This window comes from Drosophila biarmipes, chromosome 2L (assembly GCF_025231255.1).
Source record: "Drosophila biarmipes strain raj3 chromosome 2L, RU_DBia_V1.1, whole genome shotgun sequence".
Taxonomy (NCBI): domain Eukaryota; kingdom Metazoa; phylum Arthropoda; class Insecta; order Diptera; family Drosophilidae; genus Drosophila; species Drosophila biarmipes.
The window spans coordinates 6,975,390-6,995,404 of record NC_066612.1 but is presented as its reverse complement, the minus strand read 5'-3'; the positions used below and the strand labels follow the sequence as shown (position 1 = coordinate 6,995,404).

Below are 20,015 nucleotides of genomic sequence, written 5' to 3'. Positions count from 1 at the left end.
GGAGAGCCTAGCACTTTCCCAGTTTGCCCAATTAATTTGATGCTGTACTAAAGGCAGGCTTAGTTGAGCAATGATTTATCTCGGGATTAATGCGAATTCGAGCTAATATATATTTCGGTTTATTGTTTGTTCAGTTTGAATAATGGCAAAAATTACACGACATCCAACACATGCGCTCTGCCCTCACGAGAGACACGTTATTGGCGATTGGTTTTGTGAGTGAGTGATTGATTCAGAGGAAAGATTGAGAAAGATCTATTGGAAGAGCAGAAGGTGTAGGTACAAGTCTGGCAGTAGCAAGATTAGCTTTGTAGAAGGAGGCTTTAGTAGGAACGTATAGAGAAATAGTAGTTGGAAATCGATGGGTAAATACAATTTTGAAAAGTTCGTTAAAATATACGTCGCTAGTTCGATTCATCCGGGTTATTCATAAATCACAGTTTTCAAATTTGGTTTATATTTACAGATTGTTTTTTGGTATGGTTAGTTGGATCGGCCACTTAGATGCGGCCAAATATATGTACAGTATGCACAGTTTTCTGTATATACAACTTAATCTCTAGTCAAATGTACCAAAAAATAATTGAAATGTTAGTTAAATTTAGTTACAGTTTAAATCAATTCGGGTTTTGTTTATATAGATTTTAACCAATAGACGATCTATGTAGAGAGCGGTAGATAGGGAGGAGCTTTCTTAATACGTATTACAAAAGGAGCTTTGTACACAATAAACTGTTGGTTTTATTTCGGTTATACAGTAGACTTGCTTTAAGGATGCATTGAAAAGTAGTAGTAGCTGTTGATGTTGCTTTTGTTTTGGTAATCGTTCTGTACACAGTTGTAATGGATCTTAACTTGATAACTATGTTCCTCAATTGGTTTCGAATTGTTTCAAGCATATGTGAACTATGTGTGAGAATTGTCCCGTCCACAGTTCCCAATCTGAGACTTTGTTCATTCAAGAAATGTAACAAAAGGGTATTAGCAAAAGGAAACGACAGAGCGATAGGGAAATAACACTTGGGGTTTCAAAGGGGTGGACAGAGCGGAATCGGGGAGGGATGGGATTTTCAGGGCTGGGATTACGATCATTTTTGGTTTTCAGTATCAGGGATGTGTTGAGGATTGTTGTCTATATGATAAGCGTGGCTTAATGTGTTGTTTTTCTTTTTTTTTAATATCGGTTTAGTTCTAATTTGGTGTGCCTTCTTCGCACTTTCTGTGATTAACCAGTAGTTTTATTTTTCGCTACAATTTTTACTGACTACATATCGCTATCGCGGCGTTTGTCGTTAGACTAAGTGTTAAATAGGGATGAGTCAACTTGTTTACTGATCTGTGCGTTAACTGTTTCCAAGTTGTAATGGATGCCGCATAGTTGAGTGCCAATACAGATGGTTATTCAAAGCCAATTGTATGGTAACTAAGGAAGGAATTCAATGAGAATTGAGCTTCATGAGAGCCGAATGAAATGAGAAGGCAAGCCTCAAGCTTTATGGGAGCTGAAATCCAATCTTAAGATTCTTTTTGGTTTTTGTAAGGAATGCACTGATTGTAAATGTTATTTTTAGTAAGATATAAATTTGCTTATGACTAAACTTAATTTTGTTGCATATTTATTTTTTTTTTTCATTGTCTTTTTGAAAAGTGTGTATTTCAAAAATGAAGTGTAGGCACAGATTGGGTAACCGCGATAGCGACAGCAACATTCCACGAATCTCCATATGCGTTGATGGTGTATTGTAAAGTAAGGTGCTTAAAACTAGAAAAACTCAAATAAAAACTAAAAGAAAATTGCATAATAAAAACTGTGCACTGAATTATATTCATCGGCATGGCTGTTGTTCGAAAAACAACTCTGTTGCCTATTAGGAATTGGTTGTGTAGGTGGTTCTTTGGTTTCTTAGCGTGTTTTTTGTACGTGCGGGGAATTTTGATATTAGACTAATACCTTGAACTTCGCACATGTGTATAGGTTGTTAAGAAAAAATTAAAAATGTATTAGCTTTTGGTTTTTTTTAACACACACACTACACTGAAATCAAATTGGTTTTGGGTAAATGTTCTAGGCAGCCGCGAGGGCCGTTAAATTAGTGGAATTAGCTAATTAGCTGGTTTAAGTTTTTGTGTTTAAACAACTGAAAACTATGTAGTTAAACCAAGGAAATTATAACAATAAAATCAATTTCAATCAGTTACTAACAAACTTCCGGTTATATTGGTAAGGGTAAAAACTTCAACGAAATAACGCTTACTGATTACAATAACGATAACTTGTAAGAACGCTGGTTAACATGATTAGCAATAACGGTACGGTATGGTCTATAACACTTGGAATTTGAAGATAAACTGGGAACTTACCCTGCTGGCAGACATAATCATAGCCCTGGCGCACACAGTCACCCACTTCGCATCCTTGGGTGCGACAGTCCTGCTTTGGCGGGGTCAAGTAACCTTTAGGACACAAAATATAATGAATATACTCGCATATGTGATCTGAAATCCAGCACACTTACATTGCACGTAGGCATCTCCATTGGGGAAGTCCTCCGGGCAGTAGCACTCGGCTTGATTATTGTCCAGCACACGGCAGGCGGCGTTCAAGCCACAAGGCTGATCCTGACAGGCATTCACCAGCGGTCCACCGCAGAGACAGCCCTGGTGGGCGTCTCCGATGCAGCCATCCATGCAGGCGCACTCATAGCCTCCAGGCACCTCAGTGCACTTGGAGTTCTCACCACAGGGTTTGCTCGAGCAGCCTCCTTCCAGGGGTCGGCACTCGCTTAGGGGATTGCCAAAGAAGTCCGGTGGGCAGGAGCACTGGGCCTTGCGACCCACCACCCGACACTGGGCATTGGTGCCGCAAGCTCCATACTCCAGGCAGGGATTACGGCACTTTTCTTGGTCACAGCGCTTGTTGCTGTCACAATCGGTGTCCACACGGCACTCGAACTGCACGCACTCCTTGCTGGGCTCGCCCTCGTAGCCATCGGGGCAATAGCAGAGCATTCGGTGTTCGGACACCGTGCAGAGGGCATTCCTTCCGCAGGCCTTATCATTGGCACACGGATCCGCGCACTTTCCGTTGACACAGCTCTGGTCGGCGGCACAATCTCCGTTCGACTTGCATCCGGCAATGCAAGCTCCTCGCTCGCACAGCTGACCCACCGTACACTGACGCTTGGGTCCGCACTTGTTCCGGCATTTGCCTCGGGCACACTGCTGTCCGCAGGCGCAGTCCTCGCTCCTCGAGCACTTGGCGGCGCAGTAGGCTCCGTTCTCATCGCACTCGCAGCCAGGGTGGCAGCGCTCCGGCGGCAGTTGGCATCCAGTCAGGCCGTCGCCCATGAAGGAGGCGGGGCACTGGCATTGGACTCCGTGGTTGACCACCAGACAGTCGGCACACTGGCCACACTGACCCGGGGTGCGACAGGGGTTCTGGCACTTTTTGTTCACGCAGGCCTCGTCGCTGGCACAGCTCAAATCCGTACGACATCCGGTCTGGCACATGCGGTTCTCGCAAATCTGGCCCTGGGCACAGGCCTCATCCGTGTTGCAGACGGTCCTGCAGGTGCCCCTCATGCAACGCTCATCCGCCAGGCAGTTCTGATCGTTCCTGCACTTTCCTTGGCAGCTTCCCGCGTAGCAGAGCTGATTCGACTGGCAATCCTCATTCCTGCCACAAGCAATGCGTGGCACCTTGCAGGCCACATTGGCATTGCCATCCAGACCCTCCGGGCAAGAGCACTGCTTCCTGTGATCGATCGTCTGGCATTGGGCGTTGGTGCCGCAGGCTGTGGGATCGGCACAGGGATCCACGCACTGCTGGCCCACGCAGGACAAGTCCTGGGGGCAGCCCTGGTCGGAGCGGCAGCCAGGCACACAGTTCAGACCCAGGCAGAGCTCACCATGACCGCACTCGTTGTCGTGGCGGCAGAGGGGCTTGCAAACTCCCTGCTGGCAGCGTTCGTTGGTCAAACAGCCGGCATCATCGGCGCACAGGGGTCGGCAGACCGACTCGAAGCAGGCCAATCCATTGCCACAGTCGCGATTCTCGCGGCATTCCAAGGGGGGCGAACGGACGCAGCCCACCTGGGGCGTGGGATTGGGCACCATGCTCTCCAGGCAGCTGCAGCTGGCCCGGTGGTTGGACACCGAACAGGCGGCATTGGGACCACAGGGATTCTCCACGCACGGGTTCACGCACTTATCATTGCGGCAGGACTCGGAGGCACTGCAGTCGTCGTCCACATGGCAGCCATACACGCACTTGTTGTGCAGGCAAACATGACCAAGGAAGCAATCGTTGTCCACTCGGCAGGTCACTAGAGAGGAGAGGTGGTTATTAGAACGATGCGACTCTATATGTATATTTCATATTTTTCTACAGATTATCTGTCGCTCTTTCTAATTTTTACTTCATTATTAATGATAATATGTGACCAGATCACTTACGCATACAGTTGCCCTTGAGGCACTTCTCATTGGAGGCGCACTCCAGATCGTTGTGGCACACAGGCAGGCACATGGAGTCACGGCAGGTGTATCCAGGAGCACAGTCCACATCGCAGGCCACCGGCACACGCACGCACTCCTTGGCTGAGTCACCGGTGAAGCCCTCCGGGCAATGGCACTGTTTCAGGTGATTCTGTATCACGCACTCGGCGTTCTGTCCACAAGCCTGCGGTTGCAGGCAGGGATTGAAGCATTGGCCACCCTGGCACACCTCGGATGCTCCACACTCGGTGTCCAGAACACAGGCAGCTGTTTGGATAGAGATCATAGAGTTACTGAGGAACTCTTAAGCGAATGTGTATCCCGTTTGGCGTTGCGGTCTCGATTTGTTCGTGGCGTGTGGTCATTTGTGTGTTTCTTGTTGTATTTTCATTTTAGTTTGCAGTTAGTCTAAGTTATAAAATAGCATTTGGTTTAGTTCGTAGGCGGTAAGCCAGTCCAAGGTTGAGTTCTATTGGTAGTTCTTTTGAGATGATGTGACACCTAGGATGTCCTTTAAAAATGGACTAATACTTATCTAGGGGAAGACTTGAGTGTCAAGAAATAATACTCAATTTGATGGAGTCTGTTTAGACTTTAAAGGGTGTAGAATTGTAAAAGTAACATATTCACTATCTTCTAACTTTATTTAATTGTTGAAATGATACGAGTAAACTTTCACAAGAATTTTAAGTTGTTACTGAAACTTTTTTCTTTAAAATATAAGGGAAAAACTTAATTTCAGTGCCACAACATCTCCGGTAAGTAGATCAGTGCTAGTTTTTGAGTAAGTAGATAGTACTAAAAAGGTGGTTACAAGGTAGATTAGCCAATTTACGTTGTCTGGTAGTCGGTTTAGGCCCGGTGCTGGGTGGTGTTAGTACTTACGTTTGCAGACGCTATCCGAGCAGTAAGTGTTGGTCGGACAGTCGCCGGTGACCTGACAGGGAACGGGCAGCGGCTTACAGCCGGCCACCCGGTCGGCGGGTTGGCCATCGTAGCCGCTGCGGCATGCACACTGCGCCACATGGCCCTTCGGAACACATTCCGCATTGGGACCACACTGCAGCTGGGCACAGACATCGCGGCACTTGGCCACCCCATTGGTTGTGGTGCATGCAGCGTGCGGGGGACAGTCCTCGTTGGTCTCGCACTCGACGGAGCTGCGACAGCCCTCGTTGTACGGATCACCAACGAGTCCCGGGGGACAGGTGCACTTGTACGACCCCCTCGCGTTCCGGCAACGGGCTCCGGGTCCGCACGGAGCATCGCGGCAAAAGTCGATGACATCGCAACGCACGCGCGGATCACCGGAGAATCCTGGTTGGCAGTGGCACACTTGCTTGTGGTGCTCGGTGGTGCAGAGGGCATTCTCTCCACACGGTTGTCCAATGAGGCAGGCGATCTTGCACATGTGGTTGTCACAGCTCTTGTCATTCGAGCAGTCATCATCGCTGCTGCACTCGATCTTGCGGCATCCGGACTTGGCGTCCCCGAAGAATCCCTCCTTGCAGAGGCAGTCGGGCGCATGGGAACGGGCCACACACTCGGCATTCCGGCCACAGGCAGCCCGTCCCAGGCACACGGACTCACACTTGGCCCGACCATAGGCATCACTAAGACAGGTCTCATCCTCGCCACACTCGTCATCCGATCGGCACTCCAGCTCCTTGGTGCAAATGTTGTTCGAGCAGAACTGGAACTGAGGGCAGGTGGAGTTCGATTTGCAGGTTCCTTGGCAGACGCCCTGCAGACACAACTGTTCCGAAATGCAATCGCGATTCGTGCTGCACAGGGGACTGCAGATGCCATGGGAGCAGATGCTTCCCTGGGCACACTGTCCATCCTGCTGGCAGTACTGCAGCTGTACGCATCCCAACTTGGCGTCTCCGGTGCTTCCTGCCTCGCAGGAGCACACACCAATGTGGTTCTGCACCGAGCAACGAGCCTGAGCTCCACAGGCATTGGGCAGGGAACAGGGATCGATGCACTTCGCGTCCAGGCAGGCCTTCTCTCCGGAGCAGTCGTCGTTGTCTGAGCACTCGATGTGTACACACTCTACGGCGGGATCTCCGCGAGAGTTCAGGGGGCAAGTGCAAATGGCCTGATGGGCCTGCGCCTGGCAATTGGCATTCAATCCACAGGCATTCTGCCTTTCGCAAGGACTACGGCATCGGGAGTTCTGGCAGCTGGCTGAGGCGGGACAATCCGCATCACTCAGGCACTCATTGGGATCCCGGCAACCGGCCTGGAGGGGATCTCCAATCAAACCCTCCGGGCACTGACAATTGTAGCTTCCCGGCAGATTGTTGCAGAAGGCGGTGCTGTGGCATGGTTGCGACAGGCACTCGTTGACATCCTCGCACACTCCGTTGACCAACTGATAGCCTTCGTAGCAGGCACACACAGCCTTGTGATCCTCCACCTGGCAATTGCCCTTTCCGCAACTGGTCAGGTCGCAGGGTTTAATGCAGCGATTGGTTTCCGCATCGCAGGCACGATCTGCCGCACAGTCCACGTGGTCAATGCACTCCACCTTGAAGCAACCCACTCCGGTGTCGTTGGGGTCACCCAAAAATCCAGCTGGACAGCTGCATAGCGCTTCATGTCCCTCCGATTGGCAGTGGGCGTTTAATCCGCAAACGGTGTGCAGACAAGGATCAGTGCACTTTCCTTGAATACAGGCCAGGTTATTGGCACAATCGTCTGGTTTATGGCATTGCCTGGGCTGCGCGCAACCCTGTTGGGAGTATCCATCGCCGACAGTTCCCTCGGGGCATACGCATCGGTAGGTTCCCGGAAGATTCTCGCATCGGGCACTGGCATGGCAGGGCTGTTCCGTGCACTCATCAATATCGGAGCAGCCGAAGGGAGTTCCAATAAATCCGGTGGCGCACTTACACTTTCCGGTGAGGCAGAGCTCGGTGGGTGGACAATCGGCATCGGAGTCGCAGCCCGGCTGGCACGTCCTGTCCGAGTTGCAGATCTCTCCGGCCAAGCAGTTGTTGCTGGTGTAGCACACCTTGCGGCACACCTGTTGGTAGCAACGTTCTCCAACCGCACAGGCGGAGGTCTTGGTGCAGGGCAGATTGCACTGGTTGCCAATACACATGTGACCACTGGGGCACTGATTGCTGGCCAAGCAGGGAGCAGGCACACGCACGCAACCCTGCTCCGGAGTGGGATTACCCTCGAATCCCTCCGGGCAGCTGCACTGGCTCCGGTGCTGGGCAATGCTGCACAGGGCATTGGGACCACAGCTACTGGCCGACTGGCAGGGATTCAGGCACTTGTTCTCAATGCAGGACTGATCCTGCTTGCACTCCTTGTTGCTGCGACAGCCGATGGTGCAGTGACCCTCCACGCAGGCCAATCCCGTGGAGCACTGGCTGTGATCCAGGCAGGCCACCACACAAACGTTCTTCAGGCAACTCTCGCCATCGGAGCAATCCTGGCTGTTCCTGCAGGCAATGCGGCACTGTCCATTGTAGCACAATGCTCCTCCGCAGTCGACATCCGTGAGACAATTGGATATGGTTCGGGCACATCCATCCTTGGCCGTATCGGAAACAGGCTGGAATCGCAGGGGGCAACTGCAGACGGGTTTCCTGTTGACCACCTTGCACTCGGCGTTCGAGCCACAGGCATTGTCGCAGGGATTCTGGCATCTTCCTCCCGCGCAGATAGTGTTGGCCGGGCAGTCGGCGTCTCCATTCGGGCACTGACCATCTGGCCGGCAGCCACCCGACTTGGGGTCGCCAACGAAGAGTGGCGGACACTTGCAGACCGGACCCTCCGGGGTCACTTCACAAATGGCCGAGGGATGGCAGGTTCCAGCGGCACAACCGCCCTGCTTGGTGCAGGCCACCTCCGGGAGTGGATCTCCCTTGAATCCTGGTGGGCACTGACACACGGCACGATGATCCTCGGCTAAACAAATGGCATTCTCACCACAGGACTCCTCGTCGCACACATCGAAACAGGTGTGGGTCATCCGGTTGCACATCTGGCTCGGAGGACAGTCATGGTTGTAGACACAAGAAACACTCTGGCAGCCATTGAAGGGATCATATGGATCGCCGGCAAATGGACCAGGTGGGCACTGGCACTGCGCCTGATGGTTGTTGGTGACACAAACGGCACGGGGTCCACACTTGACCGTATCGCAGGCTGGTCGACAGCCGAGTGTTTGAGTGGCCTCATCCTTGATGCAGGCCTCCGACTCCTGGCACTCGGCATTGTTTTTGCAGTGGTGTTTCTGGGCCGGCTGGCAGCCATTCCGGTCGTTGGGATTGCCCACAAAACCATTGAGGCAATCACAGCGTCCCTGGTGCTGGCGAGCCACGCAAACGGAGTTCGCAGGACAGGTGAAGGCATCGCAGATGGCCACGCACTTGAGCACACCCAGGACATCTGGGCGACAGGCGGATGCATCGGGACAATTGGCGTCACTGGTGCAGTCCGGCAGCGAGGGCTTCTCGCAGGAGGAGACCACCGGGTTCCAGACATAGCTCTCGGCACAGTTGCAAATCGCATGTCCAGCTGGGTTAATCTTGCACAGCTCGTTGGGTCCGCAGACGACATTGGAGCAAAGGTCAACGCACTCCCGGGTACCATGAACGCTGGCCTGGCAGCCATATCCCCGTTCACAGTCCCGATCCGATTTACATTTATCCGCCTCCTTGGGCAGCGTTCTCTCCGGCTGGCATCCCACCTGCAGGTTACTTGGGTTGCCAAAGTAACCATCGGAGCAGATGCAGGAGGAACGATGATCCTCGGCCACGCAGAGGGCATTGGGTCCACACTGAATCTTGGAGCAGGCGTCAACGCACTTGCGCAGACCCTTGCCCAGCTGGAAGCAGATCTCCGAGTGCAGGCAGTCAGCATCATTGCCACACTGACCACGAACACTGCATCCATTGACCTGATCATGTGGATCTCCAACGTATCCCATGGGACATATGCACTTTCCGGCATCGCAGATGGCCCTGGGGCCACACGAAGCCTGTGAGCAGAGGTTCTTGCACTGGCCTTTCTGACAACTGTAGCCATCGGGACACTCGACTCGCTCGTTGCACTGGCACTTGTTGGCATCCTGGCAGAACTTGCTCTCGATGGGCTGACAGCTGCTGTAGGGATTTCCAGCATGTCCCGAGAGACACAGGCACTCGAATCCTCCGGCTCTATTCAGACAGGCTGCATTGAGGCCACATGGCTTATTGGCACACTCGTCCACATCCTGGCAGCCAATGTAGGGATTACCACTGAAGCCCTGTGGGCACAGACAGGTGATGTGGTTGCCCACAGCACGGCACTCGGCATTGGGTCCACAACTGTTCGGCTGGCAGACGTTCTTGCTCTGCGCTCCACAGCCCTCGTAGGGATTACCAAAGGTTCCGGGATTGCAGGCGCACCTGCTCTGACCCAATCCATACTCGCAGTGAGCGTTCTCTCCACATTCCGGCGAGCACTTGGCCTGCTCGATGGGAGGCATACATATTAGGTCGGGATTGCCCACAAAGTTCGGTTCGCAGACGCACTTTCCATTGTTCCTATCGCAGGTGGCTCCAATACCGCAGACCACGCCCTCGCAGCGCTCCTTGCACCTTCCATTGATGCAGATCTGTCGCTCGCCACAGGGTCTGGCGGCCGAGCACTGATCCGTGCTGCAGCTGCCGCCGGGGAAGGGATTACCCAGCTGTCCTTGTGGACACTTGCAGGTGGGTCCCTCGCTCGTGGGAATGCAGAGTGCTCCTTCGCCACAGATCACATCCTGGCACTGGGAGACACAGTCTCCGTCGCCGTTCTTCACGAATCCAACTCGGCAGCGACACCAGCCGGCATGCTGCTCCGTCTCGCAATAGGCATTGGACCCACATAGAAGACTGCTGCATGGACTCACGCAGCTTCCGTCCAGGCAGGCCAGATTACTGGCGCAATCGTCGTTGCTCAGGCAAACTGTCTTTATGGTGCCGCTCTCAAAGATGCAGCCACTCTTGTACGGATCTCCGGTGTAGTCCTTCGGGCAGACGCACTGGTAGCCACCCTTCTTGTTCACACAGTAGGCTCCATAGGCGCATGGCAGATGGGCGCACTCGTCCTCGTCCGTGCAGCCCAGCAGCGGATCTCCCTTGAATCCAGCCTCGCACATACATTGCGGTGGATCCGAGGGCGTGCACTTGGCATTGATGCCGCATGGGAATCGTTCGCAGGGGCTCTTGCACTTGTTGTTGTCCTGGGGATCCAGGAAGTAAGGTGGTGGGCAAACACACTCTCCCGGCTGAATGCACTTCTCATTAGTGGCGCACTCCTTGTCGGCAGCGCATTTCCTCTGTGCCATAGCACACAAGCCATTGTAGGCATCTCCTTGGTATCCTTCGGGGCAGTGGCAACTATAGCTTCCTGGTGTATTTACGCACTGAGCTCCAAAGGCGCACAGCTGGTTGCCACGTTCCTCGCACTCGTTGATATCGGCACAGCTGCCATCCGGTTGGGTTTGGTAGCCCTTGGGACAGGCACAGTAGCTAACGCCACCGGCAATGGAGATGCACTCAGCGCCACTGGGACATGCTTGTCCACTCGTGGAGCATCCCGACAGGACACAACTGTTGCCAACCAGCTTGTAAGGAGATTGACACTGGCACTCAGGGGTATTGCAGATCTCGCACATGATGAAGGGATTTCCGTTGTGACCCTGTGGGCAGCGGCACTCATAGCTTCCTGGCAGATTCTTACACAGAGCATTCAGTCCACAGGTGGGCTTTCCTCTCTGCACCGAACACTCGTCCACATCCTGGCACTGACCGTTCTCCGGATTCCGTTCGTAACCCTGTCGACAGATGCACACACCGTTGCCGGTGTACGAGTCCTGGACGCAGGTCTCACCGGTCGCACAGGGATTGGCGTCGGAGCAACCCTCCATCTTGGAGGTAATGCATCCCTCGCGATACGGATCTCCATTGGATCCTCCGGGACACTGGCACAAATATCCTCCAGCAGTATTTGAGCAGATGGCCTTCTCCGCGCAAGGATTAGCCCGACACTCATCGATGTCATTGCATCCTCCTGGGAGAGCAGCGTTTCCAGTGTATCCCGGAGCACACAGGCACTGGGCCTGTCCATTGGCCAGCATGCACTGGGCATGTGCTCCACAATTGAGGGCTTCACAGGGGTGACGGCAGTCATTACCAATATTCGGTTCCGGGCACAGGCAACGTTTGGTGTCATCACAGATGGAGTTGCCAGGACAATCGTCATTGGAGGAGCAGCTCACAATGGGCACACACCTCACACTGGGATCGGGATCGGCGATGGTGTTCTCGGGGCAGCGACAGGTGTAACCACCTCCTGGTACATTCACGCACTCAGCCCCAGCGCCACATTTGCTTGCTCCCGTGCGGCACTCGTCCACATCCACGCACTTGGAGTGCGGATCTCCCGAGAAACCCGGTGGGCAGGAACACGTAAATCCTCCCGCGTTGTTCGAGCACGTGGCATTCTGACCACAACTTCCGAAGGGTCCATGCATCACATCGCACTCATCGATGTCCACACATCCCGCCGAGACGTCGCTCGGGTTGTACGTCCATCCATCCTCGCACACACAGTAGGCTTCATTCTGATCCGGTTTGCAGTAGGCATGGGCTCCACATCGGACATCCTCACAGGGCTGCTTGCAGGCCATCCTGGGCGGACTGCCCACATATCCCGCCTCGCATTCGCAGCCATAGGATCCGGGGGTGTTCAGGCACTGGGCATGGGGACCACAGACCTCCACGTGGGTGCGACACTCATCGATGTCCACACAACTGGAGCCAATGGGCTCGAAGCCGTCGAGGCAGAAGCACTGGTTCTCAATGCACTCCGCGTTGTTGGTGCAATCGAAGTTTCTGCTGCACAGGATGTTCACATCCACCTGCTCGCAGGCCACCTTGGGATCGGGTTTCCCGTCGTATCCCTGCGGGCACTTGCAATTGTAGCCGGGCACGGTGTTCTCGCACACCGCATGCTGTCCACACGGCTTGTCCAGGGCGGTGCATTCGTCGATATCCACACATCCGCGGAACGGATCACCGGTGTAGTCCGGCTTGCAGGTGCACACGAAACTGCCTACGGTGTCCGTGCAGATCGCGTTCTCCCCACACGGATTATCCTGACACTCGTTGATGTCTACGCGATTTCCAGTCGGTGCAGGGACAGGGGTGATGGTTCATGTTTTGGAGAGGGGGCACGCGTGTTCATTGGTGGGTTGTTCGAGGGGGGTGAGTTAAATATATTATTAATAATTAAATTAGTATGCAAAACAATACGGAATCGGATGAAACATAGGCGTGGGAGCATAGCGTGAAGTGGGGGAGCGGGATCGGGTGGGAGGTACAGATATATAGTGAAGAGGTCGGGAAGGTGGGACTACGGGGTACACAAGGAAGCTGTCTGAAAAGCATGCATCTGCCGGTGAAGCAAATAAGCAAAGCCTGAAGCTTGCAAAACAGCTGGAGGAGCACATAGCAGGTGTTGGGAAGCGGGGTAGGAAGCAAATACAGTGATGGTAAAATTCCAGAAAGGAACTCAGGAGTATTCCCAACAGAGTGGGCTACTAAAATGCCTGGGCTCTTGATACAGTAGGTTATATATAAACCTCACTTCTCACTTAAAATTTTAAAAATATTTTTGAAAAGCTTTTAGGATTTTTTTAATTTGAAAATGACTCAATAAAGTAGAAGATTTTTATATAAGAGATAGAATAAACATTGCACTAAAGGGTTAACTAGATTTTTATAGAATATTTTAGGATGAGAAGGCATAATTTTCCCTTCGTTGAAAAGTACATATTGGTTGGTTAAAATTTTATTTTTTATAGATTTTTTGGTAAAAAGGAATCTATTGCATCTTTGAGATATTAAAACAACTTTGTTTTTAACTTCCCTAAAGGGTTCACTGTATTTAGAGCCCAGGCAAAGGCAAAAAGCAGGCAGGATACTAACTCTCGCAGTGCAAATAGCCCTGTCCTTGGAATCCGCTTGGACACAGGCAGCGGTACGAGCCGGGGAAGTTAATGCACTTGGCATTGGTGCCGCACTTGGCCACCCCGTCCGGCTGGTTGCACTCGTCGATGTCCAGGCAGGCCAGACCGGCGCCCGAGGTCCTCTGGTAGGGCACCACATCGGTCGCCCCCGGCCCGTAGCCCAATTGTTGGGGGCTCTGCTGGGGCACCAAATCCGCGTGCGGATCGTGCTCCAGCACAAAGCCGGCGGGACAGCGGCACTGGAAGCTACCGCCCATGTTCACGCATTGAGCACCCAAACCGCATGGATTGTTAGTGGCGCATTCATCGACATCTGCCGGCGTTAGGCATTAATTTTCGTATTAATGTTGCATGTTGCGGTGCATTAATGTGGTAATAATAATAGTATGTGTGTGTTTTTGGTGTTTGTTCGTATGTTGAGGGTGCCGCCAATTCAAGTTCAAAAAACAAGAGTGCAAAAAATAACCAAAATGTAACAATGAGGTAATTTAATTATAAAACTATGTAGTTAGTTAGTTTGACTTACCCTCGCAGCCGTGCATTGGGTCACCGCTGTATCCATCCGGACACAGGCAGCGGAAGCTGCCGTCCGTGTTCACACAGTCCGCATTCCGGCCGCAGGGCGTCCGGGCGCACTCGTCCTGGTCCACGCAGCCGGACTCCGAGCGTCCATCGCCGTCGTATCCCGGCGGGCAGTCGCAGCGATAACTGCCCTCGAGATTCGTACATATGGCACCGGGTCCACAGACATTCGGGTACGAGCACTCGTCCACATCCTGGCAGCCCTCCCGATACGGATTGCTGCCCACATAGCCCTCCGGGCAGGAGCATGTGTAGTTGCCTGGCGTGTTGGTGCACAGGGCGTTGGGGCCGCAGTTCTCCGGATTGCGGCACTCGTCCACATCCGTGCAGAGGACCTCGCCGTCGCCCTCGTAGCCGTCCTTGCACTTGCAAAGGAAGTGCGCCGGCAGGTTGCAGCACTCGGCGTTCTCCACGCAGCGCGCTGCTATCGCGGGATCTTGGCATTCGTCAATGTCTGGGGAGGAAGAGCCAGGGAGAGCGGGGTTTTGATTAATCGAAGGTGCCACGCAACAAATGACAAGTAATTAAAAGCCGAACACTGGGCGTTTATCTCCACCTCCGAGCAAACACTGAGCGGAAAGAGTGATCCTAATTAAAGATTCTTAATAGTAAGAAAATACTTTTGGATCTCTAACTGAGGTGGGGACTTGAAGGTTTTAGAAAAACAGATTTTTCTCTATATAAAATTGGAATGCTACTTTTTTGGACTCCCAGTGTATCGTACATAGTTCAATCTCCGCCTCTTAGTAGAGGTCTACGCATTTTGCCGCTTGAATGCGCTTTGCTCGCTTTGCAGCCGCACTTGGAGTTGGATTCGCTGCTGGAGCTGGAGCTCCAGTGGCTGTGGCTGCATCCGAGATTTGCATGTTACGCATGACATTTCAGTGTCATTTCAGCGGCGTGGCTGCCACTGGTTGCAATGTCACAGCACAGGATGCACCAGTTGCATACGCTTTGCATACCAATTGGCTGTGTGGTCAATGTTAATGGGCCGGTCCATTTCCATTTGGAATTCAAAAGCGAAGTACGACTCTAGTTTTGGAGATTTTAAGGAAATTAAATTCCTTCCTATGACAATTTTTATACCCTGACAGAAGGAACCAACAACATTAAGGGCAATATTTAAATATGTTCAACACATTCCTTTTGTATAGTTAGTTTTGATTGGTCTAATCAGCTATATTAGCAGAGAGGGCATATCCTCATAGCCTTTTCCTCATATGAAATAAATTATAATCTATCTCCAAGACCTTCTTGAATAAGTAGCCAGCCGGCATTATTTTAATACATTCGCAAGAATTTTCGAATTGCATAAGCCCGCAGTCGGCAGCCCATCTAACCTTTCAGCTAAGCCCAGCTCAGCCACATTCTCGGGGTCTGTGTCTGGGCCCGAACCGAATCCAAAGCTTAAATCAGGCGGAAGACTGGCTTAGGATGAGCTGGTGATCAGAGCTTTCTGCTCCAATAGCGCGCGGCGCATTGAGAATTCAATATCGCAGACGGTCGGAGCCAATGGAGCGGCAATTCCGGCTGGATGGGATGGTATGGGATGAAATGGAATGATATGGGGGCAAAAACAGAACCAGAGGGCAGGCGGAGCCATGGGCATGGGCAGCCGCTCCAGCGCAATCTGGGCCCATTAATCATCGGGCCGGCGACCAGGCAAAAGTTGTACATTTATAGCTAATATGACATAAGTACAAAAGTTGGCAAAAGCCAAAGACAAGGATCCCAGAGTGGGAAAAAGGAAGAAAAACGCATATGAAAAGGGCGAGTGAGTGCCTTATAATTACAAGCAGAACGAGTCGGCCGTTCAGTTATAATTACTAGTTTTTAGCTTATAAATTAAGAGGATCATCACTCGAGTGCGGCGGGGCACCAAAACTGGTATTTGCTCTTAACAACCGACTGATATGACAGCATTCCATGTTTGCCGCGCTGTTTGTGGTGTGTGTTGTTTGTGGCAATTGCAAACTCTGATTACTCAATGTCATCATCCTCGTCGACTGAGTCCCATGCCAGCTTGGTCTTGGCCTCTTCCATCTCTTTCAAATGGCTGCCCAGGAGTTCTCGTCCAGAAGCAGGAAGCGTTCTGTGTTCCTCTAAGTTTCAATGTCAGTTTAATTACTTTATTCAATCCGACTGCAAGACGACAGCAGGCCAGGGATCCCGAGATCCCGAGATCCGATTGACCAAAGGCTGTCTAATGAACTTAGCACGCCCGTTGCATCTGCTGCCAGGAATGATATTCTCACAGCCCGTTAAACTGCAGCTCTCTGGACTCGAAAATGTAAATCTAATTTCTGCCTCCACTCGGATTAAGACTTTCCAGCTATCCATCGCAACGAAATTCATTTTGGCGAGGCTCTTTTCGTTCAGTAGGCGTTCTAGCCATCGGATTTGACCGCTTTAAAAGCAATCAAATATGCGTGACTCGATGTGATTAGGCCGAATGATTGCCTGAAATGATGCTGACATAATTCTCGTAGGCTACCCTAAGCAGGGTCGTCTTCTTGGGTTTCCTGTTCGTCTCGAAATGCTAACCATAATCGTCAGAACAGTCGCTTCGAGACTTGTTCCACTTGTGGCGTTTTAAAAGGCGGTGATCTGGTCATTAAAGCCACACACTCGCACGCATGCAGAAAAAGGGAAATGCTTAGAACATTATTATATCGTATTCCTATGTTTCTATTATTCGGATTCAAAAGAAACTGTGAACTTGATTTCTGTTTCGCCTGACGGAATATATAATATATTTCCTGTCTGCAATAAAATTATCTGTAATTCAGGGGCACTTAAGTAAGACTGCCTGCTCCAATTAAAACTAATTTTCAATCACGGACTATTGCAAAAATCAAAAAAAGACTAAAGCTAATGCTAATCCATACATGGCCAGTCGTCTGGTCTGGCTGGCGTCTATCTAATAAATTGTGTAATTGTTGGACTACTTAGCATTTGCTGCATTTGTTGCATTTGTTGCATTTGTTGTTTTGCGGGGCAGAAAACAATTTGAATTATGACATTCGTGCCATATGGAAGAGATAAAATTTACGAGCGGACATGACTTTCATGCTCCACTGCCGGGCAATGATGATTAGCAGCTCGACTAAATAACAATAAACTAACAGCCTAGAGAGCCCAAAGTGTCTACAACTAAGTCTGGCCAACGGTTGAACTTGAACTCGAGCGAAAACTAAACATAACAAGAAAAACTTAGCTACATAAGTAGTATAATAAGGAAAACCCAAAATTAGTTAGCAATTTGTTACGCAATTATGCGGCAAGTTTCTCTAAGATCAAGGTCGACCCGCAAGTGATGTCAGCCGAATCCGGGACCGGGCCACTGGTGGTGACTCCAAATCCAAAGCCATGGGTGGCTTTCCTCGACGGGGCCGCCCCTCATTTGTGCGTAAATGTGGCAACACACGCGTGTATAATTAGGCGTGTCAATGCCGACGCTTAAAGCCATTTTCTTGCCTTATCAGCGCCGGCTTCGACATGAGAATTAATTGCTGCCATTTTGATATGCAAAAAGTGCAAAGTACCTGGCAAACCCGGCAACTGGGCGAAAAAAGTGCACTGCAAAGAGACCTAAAATAAGAAGCCACACCAACGGATCGGGGCGTAGATCTTCTGACCGAAAATAAAAACAAGCAGGGTCCGAAAAATGTGGAAAACAAAGTTGGAACTACCCTTGTATTTACTAAGTTTTCTTCAAAAGAAACTCTTTCGACAAAATATTATTAAATAAAAATCGTCTACTACTAAGTATCAAAGGAACTATAACTTGTTTGCTTTGGTATACATAAATTAGTAATATTTCTTTAATTCTAGTATGATATAAAGCTAAAAGCTTATTAAGGTCAAAACTTTTGAGATATAATCACAAGAGTTCTATAAGTATTAAAACAGCTGTTTTGAGTTAACTCAATCCTTACAATTAAAGATATGATCACAAGGTTTTTTATAAGAAGATTTAAAGTTTCTCAAAGTCTTCAGTAAAATTTCTCATGATCTGAGGTATTATTTTCATTCTTGTTTAAATACCAATACCCTCCTTAAAGGGTATTACAAAAAACGGAACGAAAACTGGCAAGGCTTATCAACTGACGCTGATCTCCAACTGGTGCGTCGCCCGGCCCAAGTCGGCGGATTGAAGTTGGTGTCGGTTTTTGGCTTTGGTTTTGGTTTCGGCTCGGCAGCGGGACAAGGAGATGGCGATGGAGATGGAGCTGTAGCTGTAGCTGGAGCTGCAGATGGAGATGGAGGCAGTGCCGTTTGGGGCTTTTGAGGACAGGCGGCATTAAGCGCCGACAACGCTACCGCCTCGAAACTCGGACCCCAAGCCCCGATCCCCAAGCCCGAAGAACTGGGGAGCTGAGACTGTGACGGCGTTGCTACGTGGGCACAATCTATTTTATCCGTTTTAATGATCTGCCCCAGTTAGCGAAACGAAAGGGAGCAGCCGCCGTTGGTGAACGTGCCTGGTCGAGCCGCAGCGGATCGCCTTCTTGTTGGCTTTTGGCTCGGCGGCCAAGTGGATATACACCTTAGCACTCAGAGCTCGAGAGGTTCACTCCATTTTTATTGCCAGACAAATGCATTAGAAGGATCGATGGCTATAGACCCACTCTCTCTCTAACTCTGCGTGTGTGTACTTCATTTTTCAATAGTCATTGCATAACTGGACTTTTGCGATGCGTTAACGAAGCCATCGCCATCGCCATCGAACGCGTTTGAGTTATGAACATGAAATAATGCGCCACAGAGTCTGAAACAGGTGTTGCCACAAACCACCGTTAGATGCATAAAAAGGAAAGAAAAAATAAATGGCCAAATGCGAAACAGGAAAACAGGTAGATCTACCTGCACCAATACAACACGCAAAATGTGTCTCTGAGCCGGCAAAGAGTGGGTTTGTCAGGCCAAGAGCAGTGTGATTTGTTGCTAAGTTTATTGGGTGAACTTGATGAAGAAACTGGATTTACATAACGCTGGGGGACACCTTGCATCCCGTGGAAAATCTGGGCGTTGCAGGATGGGCGCCAGTCTTCCCTGCTCAAGAAGGAAATTGGCTTAGAACAAGATTTGGGACCGCATTTACATACTACTGAAGCACAAATCATAAAGTAACATAAAAACCGTATCATATTTTAATTCTCATTTCATGTATTACACCAAACAAAGTTCACAAATAAATTTAAAAAGACAATAAAATATTCCAGACTGTTAAAGAAACACATGCTAATGCAATCTGATACTCTATCTATATCATGTGCGGAATTATGCAATCAGCTACTGGTACTGCCTACATTTAATTGCCTGTTTAAGAGCATTCGCCTTGGGAAACGGAGTGCGTGTGCCCCTGATGAAGATTCAACTATTCCACGCACATGTGCTGAAGGCGAGCCAGAACTTTCTCAGCGCATTTAGAACTAATTCAGATGATTACAGACAATTGGAGGGTCTAGTTCCAGCTGGTTTGGGGTTCCAGTTCTGGGTCTCGAGCAGGGCCCTGTCCCCAATGCAATCCCAACATGGCGGGCGCAATCATGCCATAGTGAATAATATGCGAGAGAAAAAGTTCTATAGAAAAGAATTAGATAATGCGACTGAAATGCGATGCCGGCGTTACACGTCGTTGCCCAGAATTTATGCATGCCTGCAGCTGGATGGGATTTTGCTATGTATATGGCGACTGGAACTGGGACTGCGACTGGGACTCTCGGCTCCTCCACATCAGTCGTCACATGTAATCTAGAATCTTGGCAACGTCTTCATACTTAGCGGGGTAATGTCAGAGTGTCTGTGAAATTTGCGCTCGTTATCGCATTGCATCGAATGCAGGTGGGGCGTGGCAGGGGCTCCTCCCGGCTCCTGCCCCACTCTCCATTGGGAGTGTTGAAAGTTCTGG

General features: G+C 50.5%; 1 protein-coding gene across 1 annotated transcript in view; it reads right to left on the bottom strand.

Moving 5' to 3' along the window:
- LOC108027660 (uncharacterized) overlaps positions 1-20,015 on the bottom strand; it is a 118,618-nt gene that overhangs the window by 74,355 nt on the left and 24,248 nt on the right. The window contains exons 6-11 of the mRNA XM_050885001.1: positions 14,046-14,555; positions 13,479-13,832; positions 5,383-12,663; positions 4,456-4,764; positions 2,517-4,325; positions 2,362-2,454 (exon numbers count right to left, since the gene is read on the bottom strand). Coding sequence (XP_050740958.1) covers positions 2,362-2,454; positions 2,517-4,325; positions 4,456-4,764; positions 5,383-12,663; positions 13,479-13,832; positions 14,046-14,555 — 10,356 coding nt within the window. The remainder of the gene's footprint in view (positions 1-2,361; positions 2,455-2,516; positions 4,326-4,455; positions 4,765-5,382; positions 12,664-13,478; positions 13,833-14,045; positions 14,556-20,015) is intronic.